We start from the raw sequence: 20,955 nt of genomic DNA on the forward strand, positions 1-20,955 counted from the left end.
ACACATGATGTTTTCCTGATGGGTCTTAGCATAATCGTCGTCTTTCACTGTTCATTTTTATTTTCTCCGTGTTTTTCATGCATGTTGGAAGTCGTATCACCTTATGAGTTTATTGTTAGAAAGAGCAGCCCCTCTGCCCTGCTGTTACTCTTGTTTCCCAGCCCGGGGTCATTCACTTCCAGCACAGTCAGCTGGTGGCTTTTGTTACTGATGTCCCCAGTTCTGTGTAACAGAGTTCTGGGGCTACTTCCTGACTTTGAACTTGCTGGCAGTGTCTGTTGACTTCTTGCCGGGAAGATGTGAAAACCCACAGACACCTATCCACACAGCTCACCAGGCTGCAGCCCCAGTTTTGGGGATCCATGTGCAGGACCATGGCTAAGCTGATAACGTTTTTCTCCATAGCACTGCCTGCAGTATAAGCTTGTTTTTTCTGTTCACTTAATTTCCCATATACTTATGACCCCCCCACCCTCTCTCTCTCTCTCTCTCTCTCTCTCTCTCTGGTACTGGGGATCGAACTCGGGTCCTTGCGCTTGTGAGGCAGGCGGTGGAAGTGTGAGCCAAATCCCCGGCCCTGTGACCTCTCAATCAATCCCCAGCACAGCACTAGGCATGACGTGACGTCTCTGTCCAGTGTGTTCAGACCCTTCCGCCCAGCTGCCCACTGTATCTTGTCAGAGAAGCCCCGTTCATCTTCTTCAGTTCCCAGAAACTGTCTTGACTTTTTTCATGAGTGATTTCCTCTCCTTTGTTCTCTCTGAAACTTCCGTTATTGTTGGACATTGAACCACCTAGACTGTAGCCTAATTTTTGTTAAACTTTCTCATTTCCATCTCCTTGCATCTTATTCCGTCTCCTGGGTCATTCCTTTTGTTTCAGCATCCTAGTCTTTTTTTGAGAGTTTTGTTTCTGCCATCCTACTTCTGTGTTCAAATTGCTGATTCTTGTTCTCATTCTCCAAATGTCCCTTGCTGCAAAGCACCCTATTATTTCATGAATGTGCTGTCTCATTTCTCTGAAATTAAGAATAGACTTCAAAAACATTTTTGTTTGAGAAATCCCCTCTCACTCTCACTTTTAAAAGAATCTTTCACATGGGATGCTTTCCTCAAAAATACAGTGGACCCTCAAGTTACAACCAGCATGACATATAAACAACTTGGGTTATAACCAAAATTTTGGCTTTAATTTACGACCAAGATCTTGAGTTATGGACCAAATTCTGGCCATTTGTGCTTCCAGATGGTCTCAGTCTCAGACACAGATTTACCCCGTGAAGAGTTCTAGAAGGAACATGACAACATCCTTTCCTGTATGGGATTAACTAAGAAATTCTGGGCCAGTGTCCCTCAAAGGACACTGAAGCCTGCCTGTGTATGAGAGAGAGACTTTGAAGGCTGTGTAGAGGAGCCTGAACCTTCAGTTGACCAATTTGAGTTACAACCAGCCCTAGAGAATGAATTGAGTTCAAAAGTCAAGGGTCCACTGTATAAACACATACCACACAGTACTTGGGATATAGTCATGCTTAAAAATTGTTGTTAATGTGAAATTCTATCACCATGTACCATTTAGGCCTTGTTGTTGGGAGAGCTCTGGTCTTCTGCTGCCAGGAGCTGCCTGGAGTCGGGTTGCGGAGCTTCCTGTCTGTGCAGGAACTGAAAAATAACCCAGAGAAACCCAGGTCGTGGTCCCTCAATTCACCTGTGAAGGCTAACTTCACTGGCCGTAGAATTCTAGGTTGATGATTTTTTTTCTTTCGACGCATTCTTCTCTCATGATTTCTGGTGAGAAGTCCAAAGTCATTCTTGTCTTTATTCCTCTGTTGGCAAGTTTGTCTTTTTCTTTTTCTTTTTTTCTTTTTTTAAGTTGGTCATGATGACTTCTCATGCTTTTTCTGTTCCTTTCTTTGTTCCTAATGTTTTAATTAAACAGATCTTTTTGGCGTTTCCCCGCGGTTCTTGGATATTCTGCCTTGTTTGCTTTTTTCCATTCTTTTTAAATTTGCTTTCCCATTTGAGAGACTTCTGCCCACGTGCTGCAAGCTCACTGATTCTCCTTTCCCAGCCTTGTCACCCGACGCGCCCACAAGGACGTTCTTCACTTCTCTTCTCTGCTTTCATCTTCTAGCACCTCCATCTCTGCTCACGACACCCATTTGCCCTTGCCTGGCCCCCACTCTCCCAGGTTAGCTCTTCATATCTCACTGTTGTTCAAAATTCCCAGTCTAGTGATCCCGGAACTCGTGTGCTCACGGAGGCTGGCTCTGAGGCTGCTCGTCTCTTCAGACTGTTCCTGTACTGCTGTTAGACTGCCCTGTAGTCGTGTTGGTGCGGAAGCCAGCCGTGATGTATGGCAGTAGGGGAGGATGCGGCCCTGGACGGTGGATACTTGGTGCTTGGCTGGGTGCTTACTCTTTGCTGTAGCGGTCAGTGCCAGGGGCCCCTGTCCCCCTGGTGTCCCTGTTTCTGTCTCTCTTGTTTTCTTTGGAATTCACCAGCAACTGCCTCCAAAGTCAAGTGGGCTTTGGAGCTCTGTTAGTCAGAATCCACCGTGATTACACCAGCACTGGAATGATGTGGTGAGACTGGTGTGGGCAGGGGAAATGTTCTGTAACCTCAGGATCAAAGTCTCTAAGGGGATCTGAGTCCTTGGGCTGCAATTGAAAGTATCTTTTGGCTTTTTTTTTTTCCTCCTCTAGCTAAGACAGAAAGATTTGAGGGGGCTAAAGGAGTGTCTTAACTACTTTCCTTGTTGCTGACACACCATACTCAATACCCACGAAGTAAAGAAGGAGAGGTTTATTTGGCTCCATGGACAGCCGGCCCCAAGCAGGGGAGTGAGGCAGAGGAAAGCTGCTCACAGCATGGTGGACAGGAAGTAGAGAGCTGAAGAAAGAGTTGAGGAGGGAGATAAACCCTTCATGGATACACAGGTCTGTCTCCTCCAGCCAGGCCTCGCCTGCTGACGTCAAATTCAGCTCTACCGCCTCTCTAAGACAATCACCTCCAAAAAGGATCCCACCTTTGATTGCATGGGGCTTTCAGGGGACAGCCAGATAGAAATCATAACACGAGGCTACGTCCTTTCCTTGGAGCCGTGAGGCCTGCTAAAGTCTCTTGGAAAAGTCTCCTGGAAAGTGTTATAGAGAAGGCTCTGAGCCGGGTGGCCCTTCCCTTATCCTGGGGACTCTAACCAGGAGATCTTCCTCAGGCCTTCACTGGGAGAAGCTGGTGGGATCCTGCAGGGAAAGCCCATGGGCAGGCGGTACCTGAGGCCAGATCCCCGGTATCTCCCTCACACTCGGCCTCAACCAGTCAGGATTACCCTGCACCTGTTCCCACCAGCTTGTGGTGCCAAAGACTCTTCCCTCCGAAGAGCGGTCCCAGCTGTGAGCCTCTGGATGTGAGTCCCCTCCAGATTTCAGGGTGGCATTTCACGCGTGACCTCAGTTCTCTTCCGGGTCCAGGAAGATTATTCTGGTTTTCCTTCTGGGAGATAAGAGTGACACTTCTCAACTCTGCGCATGTCCCCTCTTCCCTCCATATCACATCCTTTCGTTTCTTGATTTACGTCTTCTCTTGCCGAGGTACCTCCTGAGGTAATTTCCTTTGAAAGACAAGAAAGGAGTAAACCTTCTGAGTTATTTTTGCCTGAATCTCTTCTTTAAAGGTCCTCTTCACACAGATTGTTAGCTTGTCTGAGCCTAGAATCCTAGGGAGAAAACTGTTTCCTGGAAAAATTTTGAAGCTATCACTCCATTGTGTTCAAGCTATGAGAAGTCCAGTGCTATGTTTGCATATGTGTGAGTGTGTGTGAGTGTGTGTGTGTGAGTGTGTGTGTGTGTACAGAAAGTGACAACCATTTTATCCTCAAATGCTTATATGTTCTTGTGTTTCTTAAACAGTCTTTTCTCACTGAATCTATCTCCAAGCGAATAAAATGCATATGATTTCCATGAATAAATCGTGAGAAAGTAGCCACAGATAAACCATTAGCTAAGTGATTATATGAGAATATCATTAAGAGTAATAGGCTTGCTGCTTTTATAAACAACAACAACAACAACAAAGGACTGCACAATTTCTGTAACCCACCTTCTGGTGAGGGTGATCAAAGTTTTACGTACTGAAACCTTAATAAGGATCCACCACGCAGTTGCCCGTTTCTTCTCAAAGACTTCTTGATGATAAACATTACGGCTATTGGTGATTGCGCGGGGATTACTCTTTCCTAGCTCCAAAACAGACTTTTCTAAATACTGGGTTGATTAGCATATGCATTTGATTTTATTCCTCCGTGTTAAGGCCATGCTGAGGAAGTAGTGCCGATTGTCCGCCGGCTCGAGCCGACCCATCCCAGGGCTGGGCGCTGCTCTGCCCCTGTGCCTTGGGAAAGTTCGGCTCTTGGCTCCTCATCCTAGCAGCAGATCTGAGTCCCTGGCTCTTCTCTCTCCGTCTCACCAACACCGCACCCTGCCCCACTCTGACACTTGCATCTCACCCAGGTGAAAGAGGGTTTATGTGCTTGAGTGCCAGCCAGGGCCCAAGAGTAGGCTCCAGAAATGGGAGCTTGGAATTCGTTGAAACTTTATGTTGCGTTATGTTAGACCTTTAAAGAAAATGTGTTCTATGTTCTCAGGGAACTTCTGCATTTTATCTACAATCTACCCCTCCAGAGTGAAAAGGACATTTCTGGGTCAGTGCTGGGGAGCGTTCCGGTGGTGGTAGGCATGAGACGTACTTTTTGAGAAGATGTTAGGCTGCACAAGTCTTGCACATCTCCAGTATCTTCGGAGAGCTGTCGGCTTGGCAACTTCTTTCCACCATTCTCAACAGGAAATTTAACGCATTTTTCTTTGGTCCCTCTTGTCCTCTCCACTGTTCCTGAGCTGTCTCCTCCTCTTCCAGCTCCTCTGTCTCAGCAGAGGCCTCAGGAGCTCCTGTCTGAGTCCCTTGCTGGCCACTGCCCCACAGTCTCACTTCCGGGCCGGCTCTAACGCTACTGTCAGGGGTGATCCCACCCTACGGGACTGCTCTGCAAATGTCCCGTCCTCGCCAGGGCCCCGCTGCCTGCCCAGCTTCCCCTTGCTGTCTTCTGGCCTCCAAGCTGTGAGCCCTGCTGTCCAGTGCTCATGCTCCAGGTCTTCAGGACAGGCCACCTGTAGTGTGACCCTCCCTCCCTCCCCTCTTGTGTGACGCTCACCTGTTTTCTCTCTGGCAGCATTCGTGTGCCTACCTAATGACAGAGGGCAGGGAGTAGTGTCAGAAAACCATTCATTTTCCCCACACTGCTTTGTGCTCAGCAATTGTTTGCTGAATGGATACCCAGTAGATGCGTTCTTGGTACTGGGGATTGAACTCGGGTCCTTGCGCTTGGGAGGCAGGCAGCGGAACCACTGAGCCAAATCCCCGGCCCTACCAAGAGATTTTTTTTTTTAAAGTTAATATATCCTTTTATTTTTTGTGGGGACAAGTTTGGGAATCATCTGCCATGATAATGCCATCAATTACCTTGACTTCTTGAGAGCACTGGAGAACAGCAAGACAACTAGACCTCAGCCAAAAGAGAAAGAAGAAAGCGTGCCAATCAGCTTCTCCACACTGAGCCCAGAGGAGGTTGTGAAGAACATCCAGGAGGTGGTTAGCTCCTCCCACCCAGCTTTGTTGCAGGTACGGTGTGTGCCTCTCTGTGTAAGTGCTTCTTAGCCCTCCCTCCACCAGGCTCTCCCTCCATGTCTGGTTAATCACAATGGGATCGTTTCTTTTGAAGACGAGTGCATGCATTTTTGCTCTAGAAAACACCCCGACTCTGTCTGACACGTGTCCTCAGAGGTGGAGATGCCCAGAAAACAGTAGGTGGTGCAGGTGGGGTGAAACCCAGGGTTTCCTGCAAGGAGGACTTTGGACGACAGCAGCTCACAGATCCATGAGCTTTCAGTGGGGCCAAGCACTGGGCCCACAGAGGCAAGGGATACAAGGTGGCCTTCAAGAGCATGAGCTAGTGGGCTCTGCAAAACAGTAACATGAAGGTGGCCAGGAGGCCAGGGTCACCATGGAGGTACATTTGTGTGGCACTCAGGAGGGTGCCAAGCACTGGTGTCTGTGGAGTGATGCTATAGACTAGGCCCTCCGTCCTTGGAAACAGTGCTTGAGACCATACTCCTGGCTCCTGTCCCCCAGGTTGGGCCCCAGGAGAGTTTCCTTTCAGGGCAGCAGTGCTGGGCCTCCTTCAAGATTCAGGGTGCACGAAGCCCAGTGGCCACTGTGAGACATAATGAAAGATCCGCCCCGCACCTCAGGAGCATTCTTACGGGGTCCCCACCTCAGGGCCCCATGCTGTACTTTACAGCCGCTGTCCTTCCCCAGGGACAGTGATGGGCCACCAACCCTGACAAGCCTCTTTCCTCTTTGACTGTAGCCATCCAAGGCAGGACTGTTGATTCGTTCTCCAAGCTCAGGGCAGATAAGCTTGCCCCAGGTCAAATGGGTCTCATGTGGCAGAGCTAGGAGCACAGGCAGGAAGAGAAAGGGACGTGTCCCAAACCTGTTCCAAATCTAGGCGGTGCCAAGAGTGAAAGTCCCAGAGGACCTTTCACTGAGGTGCACTTCTGCTCTCCTGATGTATTTGGAGGATAAGCTTCAGTCCCTTGGATTTCAAAGACGCTCTGATGTTACAAGACTCTCCAAGCCCATCAGAGAAGAACACTGTCTCTACTCCTGAGACGGAAACCTGTTTGGGAAACCATATCCCTGTCTCTTCAGTGTAGGGAGAAGCGGGGTACAAGGAATTGGCAAGGAGAAGAGCAGAGAGGTGGATGGGGCCCTCCAGCCTGTGAGATGCTGGCGAGCTGGGCCTCTGTCCTGGGGAGCAGACATTATGAACATCCAGGCATCCTCTCTGGGGCTGTAACATCTTCACGTCCTCACTGGTTATCTAGAAATATCTGTATGAGTGTGTGTGGCCCGCTGGAAAACCATGTGAACATGAAAGCCACCAGACCTTCCACGTCCCAAGGCTGCTGCTCAACAGTCACCAGCATGGCTAGCACACTCAGACGTCCCAGGGCCTGGGTGTGGACTGAACAGCGCTTAGCCCTCCAGGCAGCACAGCCCCATCCAAGGGAGTTTCTTCTCACTGGGTGGATGGTGCTGAGCCAAAGCAGCAGGCATTGTCAGATCTGGTCATTTTCAGGAGAAGCCACAAAGTTTCTTGATCTCTAAATGTCAGCATGTCCTTTGAGGTTTTCAGAAGCACCGTGAAAGCCAAATAAATCCATTCACAGGATGGCATTGTCCCCTTGTAATCTAAAGTGGCCCCAGTTGACATCACAAAAGCTTGGGAGGAGTAGTGGGTCTCTCTGTGGAGCGATGAGCTTCCCAGTGGGCCCGGAAGTTCTCTGGTGAGAGCATGGGAGGTGGGATGCAGGGAGAGGGCACTGGGCAGTGAGGGAGGAAGGAGTGATCCATCATCTCAGGATGGCTATCAAGGGGACATGGGACACAAGTGTTTGGAATGTCTCACGCATGTCTTGTTTCTGAAATGACGGATCAGTACCTCCTCCTTAGGGAACACTTTACAAATTCCGAAGCATTTTCCCAATTGATTCTTGCACTCGCCCCTGGCTTGGCAGGCTGGATTTACACACAGATCTAGCACAGAAAGACCTGGAACACAGTGGCCTCTTAGGTGTCTCCAATGTCCTTGAACAACAGACTCCTTGGTTTGCCGTATTGGGGCTGGGAGATTGAATCCAGGGCCTTTACACTGAACTACATCCCCAGCCCTTATTAACTTTAAAATTGTTGTGTTCTGATACAGAGTCTCACGAAGTCACTAAGCCGCCCAGGAATTGCAGGCATGTGCTGCCACACCTGGCCTGCCGCATTCCTTTTGATGATAATTCTAGCACATACTGAGAATCTCGTATGTGCCAGGTACCTAATACCTGCATTTTCCAGTAAAGTCATAAAGCTCACAGCTACCTTCTGAGTTCATCCATCTTTGGAGCAAAGAGGCTGAGGTCCAAAGAGGTTCAGGACTGAGTGTGAGCAGCAGAGCCCAGGTTTAGAGTTCAGTTCCTGACCCCAAGGCCTGAGAATCCCCCGCCTTTGCATCCCCATCTATTACTACAGGCAAAGTACGGTTCTGAGGCTGTATAGTGCTTCTCTGGTTCATGAACTTAGTTCATTTCACGATTCGGGTTGAACCGAGGTACCCCTGCATAGTATTTTAAGGTTAATTTGGTCGCACAAGTGTCATCCTTGGGGTATGCCTAATTAGCCCGGATTGAGAATTAACCGCAAGGGAATTTGGTTTGGAGATTGTGGGCACATTAAATTCTTACTTTAAAAAAAGATCTTAATCTACCACTTCATACAGATTTCCTAGTGCAATAAAAATGAATGATTTTGCTTCGACAGATGGAAAAAAATGTGCTCTCTTTTTATAGCACATTTTTGCACTTTCTCAGTTTGACTGCTCTGAGGCTGGATACGCAGGGTGGCCCCAGCCCCTCCCACCCAGGCCGAGCAACGGGGTCTGCTCCTGAGGCTGGGGGTTGTGCAGGCTGTGGCCTCGGGGAAGTGGGATCACACAGCCCCAGGGGCGAAGCCCAACTTGGGGGTAGGGTGAGGACCCGCTCATGACCCTCCGCCTCAGCACTGCCAAGTCAGCCCCCTGACTGGGACTCTGCCCCATGCCCTGGGTCCCTTCTGAGTCACCTATTGCAAAGCACTGCGCATCAGGGCACGTTGCTCTCCTTGTCCTTGATGAACAGCGTCCTGGGACCGGAAGGGAAGGAGCCAGTCCTGGGCTCCCCTTCACCTCCTTCCTCCTGGCTTCTCAGGAACAAATGAGATAAATTTCCGGCACTAGATGCTCTAGTCTCCTGTGCACGTCCCCGCTGTCTTATTCCTCCAATAATGGAGCACTTGCTTAGTAATTTTAGAGCTGCACTAGTCACATACACTAAATTCCATTCACATTCTGCAGAAGAGATGCTGAAAATAGTTTTGAAATATTCCCTTGAGCATAGCATTTGCCATCTTTTTCTTTAATTTTTTTTTTTTTTTTTTTTTTTTTTTATTTTTTTTTTTTTTTTTTTTTTTGAGACATTTTCTGCATTGGACAAAGAGGACACAGGGTTTATAAAGGCTACAGATTTCGGACAAGTGCTTAAGGACTTGTGCTACAACCTAACAGACAGCCAGTACCATTATTTTTTGAGGAAACTAAGAATTCATCTAACACCCTACATACACTGGAAGTATTTTCTCGAGAACTTCGGCTGTTTCCTAGAGGAGGTGAGGCGTCTGTAGCACTTACGCATCTCTTTGTGAAGGGAGAAGCTAAAATTAGTTTTTACAAAATGGGTAGTGGATTAAAAGAACATCAGATAAGTTGGCAATCACCTCACGTGATTAGCTTGTTGGAAATGAAAAATTGATACGAATTCTACATCGAATATAGCAAAGTGAATGTATATCCTCTTTTATTGGAAAGATTTTTTTTTAAATTGTTATTTTATTTTACTTGAATCCAGTGAGGATTGGGAACTTGCTTCTTGCCTGGTAGCTCGGGGTTTCAAGGACTCTTAGGTCCCACTATGCGTTCCTGTTTAGAGCAGCGGGGTCCCCCGTGGATGGCAGTGCCAGGGCGGGGTTGACATGGAGGCCGTGGGTTGAAGTGGGAGGAGGTAGCCCCGGGGGATCCAGGGAGGTGGCCAGCCACAGTGCTCTCCACCCTTCTTGCTTCCGTCCTCTCTGGCTGTGCACACCGCTTAGTCCCAGGCCATTTGTCTTTGCACACAAATGGACCAACCTCACCAGCCACACGTAGTCCAGCTGCAACCAGCCGCCCTGAGCCTCCAGCCACCAACCTGGGCAGGATGCTGTACGGAGGGAGCAGGGACACTCAGGTGCCTCGGCCCCTGCATTTGTGGGAGGGAAGGGAGAATAAACATGTAAAACAAAGTCGGAGGCACTGAAACAGCTCCGTCCCAGCAGACTCGGTGGGAAGGTGTTTAAGCATTTCCAGGCTCCTGCTTTTATGTATAATGGTATGATAAACACTGGTTCACAACGGCTTGGTCATTTATCCAGCATGAATTCCTGGAAATGAAGCTACTAAAACGGATAGCTCGATCCTTCTTAAGTTTTGACATTAATAGTCGAAACAGCAACAAGCACCCTGGGGTACTACCTCGGGCAGCTGCCGGGCACCTCATTCTTTTGGTAGCGCTATGAGGCACAAGCTTTTAATGTTTTATGTATCGGGACAGTGGCACAGAGACACTAGATAGTGGGCGAGTGGCAGATCTAGTCTGAACCCAAGAAATCTGGCTCCTGCTCCAGGCTCCTAGACTCTTGCCTTCTGTGATTTGTGTCTCCAATCTTATAGTTCAGATGGCCACTCCTGAGTATAGTCTATTGTTATGTTTTGAAACTTTATGTACATGCGACATACGTAAATGTTACCTTGAATGTTTGCTGCACTTAGGTTGTTCTTGCTTGGTACATTGGCTTTAGTTCATTCACCGAAGCAGCTATAAAAACCCTATTAAATGAGCCTATTGTTGTGAAAGAGCGAACTGCACGTCAGTGTCAGGGAGGCTGAATGGGTACTTTGTCCTCAGTTTCCTCTCTTACAAACAGGCGCCACCAGCAGCACATGGGGGCAACTCCAGTGGAACTGCTGGTGCCAGGCCTGTGCCCGCTCCCAGGGCAGTGGACCAGTGCAATCTCCCACCTGCAGTTAGGGAAGCTCTCGAGGTTCCCCATCCCTGCCAACCCTAGGGATCTGGCCGTTGGTAAAAATCAAACGTTTGTGCTGAATTCCTGGTTTGCAAATTCCTGGGGGTGAGGGGCGAAAGAAACTCTAGTCCTCTGTCACCACGTGGGGTTGCAGATACCTCTGCCTGATCTGTGACTTGGCTTTGCTCTATTTATGGTGAGACTCAGTAGTTCTAATGGTTATACTTTTGGTGATTTTAAAAGAAATGCATATTCATTGCGGAAAGTTTGGGAAATGCACAGAATATACAAAAGCAGTCATCAGAACCCCCACGGCCATGCAGTGATGGTAAGAGAGGCCTCACCTGCTGCTCAGTGAGTTACTAAGCACTAGGCTCTTGTCCAGTCATTGTCACCAGCGAGGAGGGGCCAGGCAACTCCAAGAAGCACCAGCACCAGCACCCAGCGAGGAGGGTGGGACAGGTCGGCCTAGGACCCCTGTTCATCCTGTGGCTGCATTGCCTCGGGTGTCTGGGTTTTTTTTCTATTTTTGATGCTTTGCTTTGTTTTTTGTTTTTTGTTTTTTTCAGAGCGACATTATTGGGTTTCTTACCTTTTTTCACTTAATGTTATATTACACCATGTCACTTAAAGGTTTTCCAAACATCAGTTACAATGTCTACAAAGCATTTTGTTGACTCCCTTATTTTTAAACACTTAGATTGTTTTTTCCCAGCCCTTGCCACCGTAATTTACTCTGCAGTGAACACTTTATATGTAAATCTATATCCACATTTTGGATTCTTTCCAAAGAAATAAAATCAATGGAGCCAAAGAATAGGTATCTTTTTTATTGATCTTGAAAGCAGTCCCTTTATATTTTTTAATATTTTTTTTCTGTTGGGTTGAAATCATCATCTTACAAATCATTCACGATTGGATATTGATAATTGCATATGACTTCAGCTAATATTTGTAGAAGTCTTGTGTCCCTCACACACTATTTGGAATATGCTGATGATTTTGAAGAAAAGCCGTGGATCCCCAGGCCCAGCCGTGCGAACGTCTTCTGTGCCGTATGAGCCGCTGCGCCACCCTTTTCTGCACCCACCTCCTTGGGGGGTGGGTGAACAGATCATGTGTGTTGCTGGGTTCCCGGGATTTTTTATTTTTTATTTTTTTGCACTCCTGTGAGTCTTTTGTTAAAAACATTTTTTTTATATCAAGGTAATTTACGTCTATATCAGAATAAAATGAAATTATTGGGAAAGATCAAAACACAGATCACTTGACCTTCCTACTCATCCACCCCAATCCTGTGTCCCAAAGCCCTGGATCCGTGGCTGTCGCCGATTCTTGAGTCTGTGCCCTCCCACCTCACAGCCGGTCCTGCCCCCCGTTTCTTCAGCACCCTCGCCAGGCTGTGTTCCCGGCATGCTGGGTGGTGGTTGTCTCCTCCTCAGGCCCTTTCTCCATCTGTCTGGCTCTCCTGGAGGCCGCGTGCCAGGCTCAGGGCAGACAGATGTGTTCTGTGCCTTCCTGGGGCCTCAGTCCTGCACAGGGAGGGACACAAGAGTTACAGGTTGTGTTGTGGGTGTCAGGCTCTGGTGTCCCATGGCCGAGGGACTACCAGGGGGACAGTGGAGTTGTGGAAGTGACCAGATCTGGTGCCTAGGTCCGCACTCGGTTAGAGGAGCGGAGTCAGTGCTGCGGCAAAAGGAGCCCTCTGCAGGGGACCCAGGGAGAGGTGGCCAGGCCACGGTGAGGGCAGGCTGGTTCTGGTGCCCAGGACCTGAGCGTGGAGGAGCTGCGGGCCAGCTTCAGCTTTCAACCCTACCAATCCCTCCAGCGGGTCTCCTTCCTTCACCCTGGAAGCGTTTTTCTTGTAGCCTGAGGTGACCTCAGAGAGGAAGCGACAAGGTGGGCCGGCACCGGGTGCTGAGAGATGGCTCTGCAGGCAGAGCCCACACCCGGCACTGCCTCTGCCCACACTCATGCTGTTGCCAGCTGGGCTGACCCAGGAGGGTGGGGACCCCTTGCTGAGAAGCACAAACCCAAGTGGAGGTGAACGGAATGAATGCGCCTTCACCAGGGGACAGGTTGGGTGAGGGATTCGTGGGCTGAAGGACAGGCGATCACAGCTCTTCTGGTCACAGCCAATCACAGCGTACACGGGGATTTTCTTTGTCCTGTTTTTCTGCCAATCAGAACAGCTGCAGGCCACCAGGGCACTGTGTCCTTTGCTGCAGAGAAATGGGTGCCTTGCTCGGAGCCACAAAAGATCTCCACCAACTCTGGAGCTAGGTGAACTGAGCAGCACTGCGGCTGCGGGAGAAGTGCCGCTTGGGCCTCACAAACCCCTCTGAGGTTTAATCTGGGGTTTATTGATCGAAAGGAAGAGAAGTAACAAATAATAAGGACCATGAATGCGTCATCCTTAAACTCATTAAATAGGACACCAGCCATCCCGTTCCTCCAGAGGATGCAGAGGAGGCAAGTAATTAAAAAGAGATTACTAAAATGTAATTAAGACTGGGCGCTCCTTCTCCTTACAGAGCCCAGCAGTGAATAATCCCTAGCCAGCCGCCACTGTTCTTGGGAAGGAGAGAGGCGGACCGTAGTGGAGACCTCCAGTGAGCACTTCCCGGGGGGTGGGGTCTGAGCTGCAGCTCCACCCACCCCAGAGCCGGGTCCCCTCCGTGGGTGGGTGCGGAAGTCCTGTGCGTCAGACCCTCGGCCACTGTGCGCACAGCACAGCGGAGCCTGGCAGCCAGCTGAGTGACAGCGAAGCAGACTTCAGTCTCCAGGGAGGAGCCAGGCCCATGTCTCTCCCGGCCCAGACCAGTCATTCCCAGATTCAAGACGAGAAACAGCAGAAAGGAAGAGGAGCAGGGTGCTAACGCTGAAACACTGCTGGATGGCACGGTTACAAGGGAAAACTACCACACACAGCGGCACACACCTGTAATTCCAGAACTTTGGGAAGCTGAGGCGGGAAGATCCCAAGTTCAAGTCCTGCTTGAGCAACTTAGTGACTTTAGACCCTGTGTGAAAAAAACATACATATTTTTCGTTTTTAGGCTGAGGACATAGCTCAGTGTGAAGGTTCTGGTTTCAGTGCCTGGTACTAAAAGAAGAAAAGCCAAACACAAAGAGGACAAGTGCTAGATGGCCACTCAAGCCCCTTCCTCATGAGCCACCCACCTCTGTGCAGAAACAGTGACTGTGTTTCCCTTCACTGCATAGCTCCTTTTCTCCTAGAAAAACATTTTATATTCAAAACAGTCTGCAAAATATAGTTTTACCTCGCTTTCAGGAAATCGTTCCTATTTAACATTTCTTTTAAACCTTAAAGTGCAATTTCAGTATCTTCCATGAATATAAAAATAACACTCAGAGCAGAAACAGAAATTTTAAAAGACATAGGAGAAACCCGTATGAAATCTTTTTACTTTATTACCATGGAAATAATGGGATTTTTTTTTTAAACAAAACACATGCTTATTCAAAGCAGGGTAATTATTTTGTCACGTTGTAGCAAGCTGACAGCCAATGAGACCGCCCTTTCATTGTACTCATAATACATATATGATCTTTACAATCATTCACTTAATGTTAAATAACTCAAGATGGTTTTCCTTGCAGGAGAGGGTTTAAGAATGTAGTTTTCAACCGAAGAGGCCGTAAACCACATCAAAAATGTTTGTAATCTCTTTGAACGTGGTATTTATATTAGTTGCCATATTATACTTGTATCGCTTTAATTTATCTTTCCTTTTATTGTAAGTATAATGGTGTCCGTGTATATTTAATGAAAGCAAAAGTGAATGAGGGTGTCTCTGTTCAGGAGGGGCCACTAAGACTTTTGGAAATGAACCAAGTAACTTATGAAGATCTTATCATTACTGTTACTTACTCTTGCTCCTCACTGTAACCCAGGGGTGTGATTTGGAGCATTTCCCCTTAGACCCTGTTCACCCTCATGTGCTGAGACAACACCAGCTGCCGCTCTCCCGTGGGCAAATCTGTGGGTGGTAACTCGGGCCAGCCTGGTGGCCTTGGTGACAGCCCACAGTGCTAAAGTGACAGACAGACAGACTGCCACAGCCTTGGACATCTACAGCAGCTGTGCAGTGGGGCCTGTGGGGTGGCAGGGTGGCCCGGTGGGAGCCAGGTAGATGGCATGTCCCATCTCTCCTGCCTGGGACCTGGAGTCCACAAGCCAGCAGCCTGTAGGGCGGGGTCCAGAAACTCGGCCTAGAAGCCTCTGCTCCCTCTGACATCAGGTCTGTGCCAGCCCACCACAGTCCCATGCAGGTGACCTGCTTAACGCCAGCCAGAGGGATGAGACAGCCTCGTGTCAGAGGATAGGTAGCAGGTGGTGCGGTGTGCTGGCCGCAACTGTGTGGGCATTGGTGCAGAGCAACGCTGCAGCTGCTCCTGGCATCCATCCTGAGCCCCGCCTGCGTTCGGAAGCCTCCTTTGGGAAGGGGTGCACGCCCCCTTCAGGACCCTGTTTCCAGCAGTGTGGACAGCCTGGGGCCTGGGCACCTGCTCGACTCTGGGGTCTGCAGAAGCAGGATGGGCTGCTCACAGGAGGGTGGCTCAGTTCCTGGTTCCTTTCATAGAATCGTGAAGGTGGCCATGTCAGGCTTGACCCAGTGCGAGACAGTTGAACACAACCGTTTTCAGCTGTGAGAAATCCACTCAGTGAGGTCCATGGGAAAGCATACCTGATCTGTTTCTAGCTAAATTGTGGATTTGTACCATTGAATCTTCTCAGACCCAGACACCCTGAGTTCCTGGAGGGCAGAGACAAGTCTGTCACTTGGTGAGCAGCGGTAGACGATGCCCAGGGGCAGGTGCCAGCCAGGCCCCACCCCACCCCTACCACTGCTGTACGCAGGGTTTGGCATTCTCCAAACTCTTCAGGCACCATTTCCCCCCAAGGCCGAGCTGGGATTCTCTCTCAGTTCCTGGCACCAGGGGACCCTGTCCTAAGTACCTGGGCCACGTCACACACTCTCCAGTCAGCACCCCCCACACCCCCCAGTAGTGGATCCCTCCAGAGCCACGGCAGGGATTTTGGGATCAGTTCTGCACAGAGTCGAGTTACACCAGTAATCCCGCCAGTCACATTCATGTCAGGAAGCCAGGAGCCAGCCCAGGGAGTCCCTGTCCCGAGTGGTCTTGCTGAACAAACCAAGATCCAGGCGTCACCAGCACCCGACCTCCCTGGGGCGTAGCCTGGGATGTAACGCTGTAGCCCAACTGCTTCGGTGCTGGCTTTCAGTGCCTGGTTACACTCAGCAAACGTGAATGAGAGCATGGGCCAGTTCCAGGCCGGGCCCTGAGGTGCAGGCTGTGGGCGACAGGCAGGCCCACTCCCTGCTCCCGTGGGATGACCCGTGCGCCAGCAACATGGCCACGGCCACCAGGAGCAAACCAGAGAGCTCCGTCTCTTGGCTGACATGGGAGCCTGCATTTGAGTGATTTATGGCAAGGGGTTGAGAGGAATGAGTGAACCTGTGTCCCCCTGGCGATTGCTCCTGGCCAACTCGCTGTCATCCTTGTGCCACCCAAGCTCAGAGCTCAGAATGATGGCCGGCAACACCAGACACCCATGCGTGAGCTGGCATTGAGTTGTTCTTGGCATCATCTGAAAATGGACTCAGCCAATCCTCAGGTAGCCCTGAAGGGGAAGCTACTGTCATTATTCCTGTTGGCCAAGGAGCAAAGAGGTCTGGAGAAGTACGCACACCCTTCCCCATCCCAGAGCTTGAAACGGTACAGTGGGGTTCAAATTCTGACCAGTCCCGGGGCCCAGACCCTCAGCTTCCTTCCTGTAGGACAGATGATTGTCCCTTGGATTCAGCAAATTATTGTGCCAAGTGTTGGTCCCTGGTGGAGGAAACACCAAATGCTTATGTTCCTTATTATTTTTTGTTCGACCCTACCCTGTTGAGTGCATGTTTAAGGCCTAGTAATGGTGTGATTAAATGGTGTAGAATTTATTTGGGTGAAAGAATTTATTTTAACAGTTTCACAAAATGACTTCCCCCAAGAGTTTATTGAATCATTAAAGGGTCGGAGGGATAGCTTCAATGTTTCCCTTTTATTTCTCTGCACTTTATGGTGATCCTGTGCTGGTAAAGGATTGGTGCATTGGGTGTCTGCAAAGGTCCCAGTGCAGATTCTTTGTGAATGTGGAGCGGAGTGACAGGTGAGCCGAGGGCAGGAGCAAGGAGCAGGAGGAGCAGGCCGAGTGGCCGCGGTGCCGGTGGGGACAGCCAGCAGGGACAGCTTGCTGGTGAGCTTTCGAGTGTGAACATGAGAGGGGCCTCCTCGGCGGTGCAGCAGAGTGTGCAGAGAGGCCCGAGGTTGGGAAGGCACCGCGCCTTGGGTACAGCTGGGACCATGGGGTGAGTGTGGGCAAGGTCTATGCGCCAAAGGATCCTTAGAGGGCACCTTGGGTGGTTGGTGGGCCGGCAGCTTCCTCGGCATGCCTCGCTCTGCGGCTCCTGGCCCCGTTCCACTGCCTGGCCCCCAGCAGGCCCCTCCAGTGTTTGTAAGCTTCTGAGTCCTGTTCCAGGTAGGCTCTATGTTCCCATGCATGGCGGGCAGCAGGAGCCGTGGCGGCAGCGCTGGAGCATGGCTTCCAGGGAGACACCCAGAGCTCTGTCCGGTGGCAGGTGCAGCCCAGGGACTGGGGCGAATCTAGCCCGAGAGCCCAGCTTCACTGCATCTGTGAAAGACGGAGAGCCACAGCTGCCGAGTCTGTGCGGCCCCAGCCAGCACCCAGGGAAGGTGGCAGAGTCAGGATGGTCGTGGCCTGCCTGGGCCTCTTCTCACCTCCAGTCGGCAGTGCCAGAGTGGCCTGACTTCAGGGTTTTCCAAAGAAGGTTGGGAATGTTTGAGTTTGCCACCGTCAGAAGGAGTCTTTCTCTGCTCACTGTGCACAGCTGTGTGTGCTCTCTCCCTCTCGCTATTTCTCTCCCCCCGCCTCTCTCCCACTACTGGGGATAGAACCTAGGACCTCCATACTGATCTATATCTCCAACCCCTTTTTATTTTTTATGCTGAGATAGAATCTCACTAAGCCACTAAGAGGCCCCATCCTGGGCTCGGACTTGCCACCCTCCTGCTTCAGCCTCCCAGAGTGCTTGGATTACAGGTGTGCGCCCCGACACCCAGCTCCAGCACCCGTTTCTTGGCTTGGCGGGTTAGGCCTGCAGCCATCAGCTTCTCCACACACTACCTCCACTGGGCCTTCGTGCGGATTTTTAAATATTTTATCTCCTTTTGTGACAGGCAGTTTTGCTGCTGTTGTTATTTTTAGCCTTCATTTATTCACTGTAAATACAAATGAAGATACAGTACAATTAATTTCTTTGCTAATCAAAATATTTGATCAAATGAAGCAATTATACCATTCTTTAAAAAGAAGTAGAAGAATTCTTTACTGAATATTTCTAATTAGAATTTTCTTTTGCTATCTGCTGAGCTCTTATTCTGTATGAAGTTTCAGGATTTTTTTCTCCTTTAAGGTATCATGGAAAAAGTATGTAATTGTCTCCTAAAGTTTTCAGAACAAATTTACTATACAAACCACATGGCTCAATGGGCTAATTATAGCCTTCACAATAATTAAATTAATACAGAGATTGCTATTCTGACAGCTGGGTGGGTCATGCCAAAACTCTTTGTCTTAGCCTGCAGTCTCAGGCAGGCAGCTGCCATCTCAGATGCCCACAGAGCTGTCACAGAGTCCCCTTACCGTGGGCCCAATGTCAGGGAGCATTTATGATCCAAAGCTATCCGTGGCTGGGCACAGTGGCACACCCCTGTAATCTCAGCTACTCAGGAGGCTGAAGCAGGAGAATCACGAAGTCAGGCCCAGCCTGGGCGACTTAGCAATCTTGTGTGATCCTATATCCAAGTTAAAAACTCAAAAGGGCTGCAGCTGTAGCTCAATGCAAAGGCTCTGGTGTCCAATCCCCAGTACACCTCCTCCCCAGCGCACGCACGCGCACAGACTCCATCTAAAGAACCACTTCTTGTCTCGAATTCTCCAACTTGAGTTTCACCTTTACAGTGGCACAAAAGCAACACCCACTGTGCAGAAATGGATCCTTCCCGGCCTTGCAGTGTGTGGTCAGGGACTCAGTCAGCCCTGCAGTCATGAGGTGGAGCCTTGTGCTCCCAGGTGAGCTGAGAGGCTGAGCTAGGGTGCTCACTCAGTTAAGTGCATTTAATGCACTTTTGGTTTAGAATATTTTCACCTTACAGTGGGTTTATCAGGACATCGCTTGCTGTAAGTCAAGGGTATCTCTCAGCACTAACCGTCGTTTCATTGGCCAAAGCAAGGCATATGGCTAAATCCCAAGCCGAGGGCAGGGACGCCTTCTCTCCCTCCCTGTGGGAGGAGCTCCCCAGCGCTGAAGAGGTGAGGCCTCAGAATGCAATAACAGGACCTGGATATAGCTACGTGTCCGTTTGTGCTCCTGCCAGGTCGTTCGGCCCTTCACCTCCACCCCCAATTCTGTGCCCCCTCCCTGTCGTCTGCAGAAGTTGTTTAGGACACAGTTTGGTGAGAAACTGATTTCACGAGTTGCCCAAGGACGAGGCTGGACATAGCTTATGGAGGGGACATCAGGGGGCCCTTTCCTGGGCCCATGAGTTGACAGATCTGGCAGAGAAGAGGGGAAGCACTGGGGCATGGTGGGCGTCACAGCCTGGCGTCCAGTGGGACTCTGACCTGAGTGCCCGCCCAGGCCGTGGTTTGGGGTGGCCCCGCGGCTTCTCACTTGGAGCGTGGCTGTGTCACGTGCTAGTGCGGGGTCTCCAGGCCTTCCTAAAGGGGGCAGGGCCTGCATCTCCTGTGTGTCCTGGGCTGAGCCCGCAGGGAGGGTCTCCCATGGGGGTGCTGTCCCCATTACAGATGGGAACTTGCACTGAGAGGAGGGGCAGGACTGGAGCTCATGAGCCCATAGCAGCCGGGCCAGGAGCACCAGTCTGCAGGTGGGTCTGCAGGCACTGTGGACACTGGGGCCTCTGTCCACTGATCTCCGAGTGGTATCCGTGTGTCCACCAGGAACCAGGACTCGGACCCAGCCCTGCATGACCTCCTGACTCAAGCAAACCGTCCGCAGTTTAAACACAGCAACTGCCACTGTGACAATGGGTGGCTTCTGGCCAGCACGGGGCTCCTTTCTGTCCTGCTTCGTCTCCACGGAGAGAGGAAGCAGGTTGGGGAGGTGTCTTACCCAAGGTCTCAAGAGACTACCAGGGCTGAGCCCTGGGCTAAGGGGGGCTTCCTCACCTGCCCAGCCCGCTCTCGGCCAGTGTGGTCCTCAGCTGAGCTCTGTCACATTTAGGGAGGCCAGGCTCGGATCGCCAGCCCCGCTCCCTCCAGCAGCCCACCTCCTGCACACCCACAGGCCCAGCAGCCGCAGGAGGGTAATTGTGGCCCAGGCTGCCACAAGGACGGCCTCAAGAAATCCCAGTCGTGCGGCTGCCTGGGTGGTCCTCCCTGGGTGCCAGGGGGACTAGGGAGAAACACTGCTCAAAGTGGGGACAGTGGCAGAGACATCCGGCTGTGGGAGGAGGAGAGCAGCACCAGGGTTGGGGTGCAAGGGAGGGGTCCCCAAATGAATTCTGACTCCATACCGGCCACTGGTGCCCTCTCTCTGACCCCCACCGCAGGGCAGCCTCTGACCCCATGGGGTTTTCAGGACTGACCACAGGTTCACATGGTAAAGCTGCAACTTGGTCTTTAGCAAATGAGACGCCTGGGTACATACATGGGCAGCGAGAAAGACTCCATAAAAGTGGGGTGTTCTTCATAGCCTCTTCGTGATTGCACACGTTCCATACTGGAACATGATTCCTTTGCATATCCTGCCAACGCTATAGTGCAGTCACAAAGAACTCTGCTGGTAGCGATGGCCCGTCCTTCTCTGCCACCCCATCAGGTTGTTGGCTGAGACAGGGTCCCTCGAAAACTCTTGTAAGCCAGCAATAATCTCTTGAAAGCACAGAACCATTTTCGAATGGGCTCAGGCCCAGCATGCAGGAGATGTGTTCAGGTTTGTACCTTCAGAGTCTCCTGCAGCAGCGGACACCTATCTGGGTCAGCTGAGGAGAGGGAGGACTTGCCGAGGGGTTCCCACCCCAGGGGTAGCACTAGACACCTCCCGCAGCCGGGTCGACGATGGAA

General features: G+C 50.5%; 1 protein-coding gene across 14 annotated transcripts in view; it reads left to right on the plus strand.

Moving 5' to 3' along the window:
- The window catches only part of Efcab6 (EF-hand calcium binding domain 6), a 210,288-nt gene that overhangs the window by 168,213 nt on the left and 21,120 nt on the right, over positions 1 to 20,955 (plus strand). For all 14 annotated transcript variants that reach the window (XM_010634367.2, XM_010634369.3, XM_010634370.2 and 11 more), the window contains 2 exons: positions 5,480 to 5,675; positions 9,117 to 9,308. In XM_010634367.2, the coding sequence (XP_010632669.1) occupies positions 5,480 to 5,675; positions 9,117 to 9,308 (388 nt within the window). The remainder of the gene's footprint in view (positions 1 to 5,479; positions 5,676 to 9,116; positions 9,309 to 20,955) is intronic.

Source organism: Fukomys damarensis, unplaced genomic scaffold (assembly GCF_012274545.1).
Source record: "Fukomys damarensis isolate Sample0158 unplaced genomic scaffold, DMR_v1.0_HiC HiC_scaffold_19, whole genome shotgun sequence".
Classification (NCBI taxonomy): domain Eukaryota; kingdom Metazoa; phylum Chordata; class Mammalia; order Rodentia; family Bathyergidae; genus Fukomys; species Fukomys damarensis.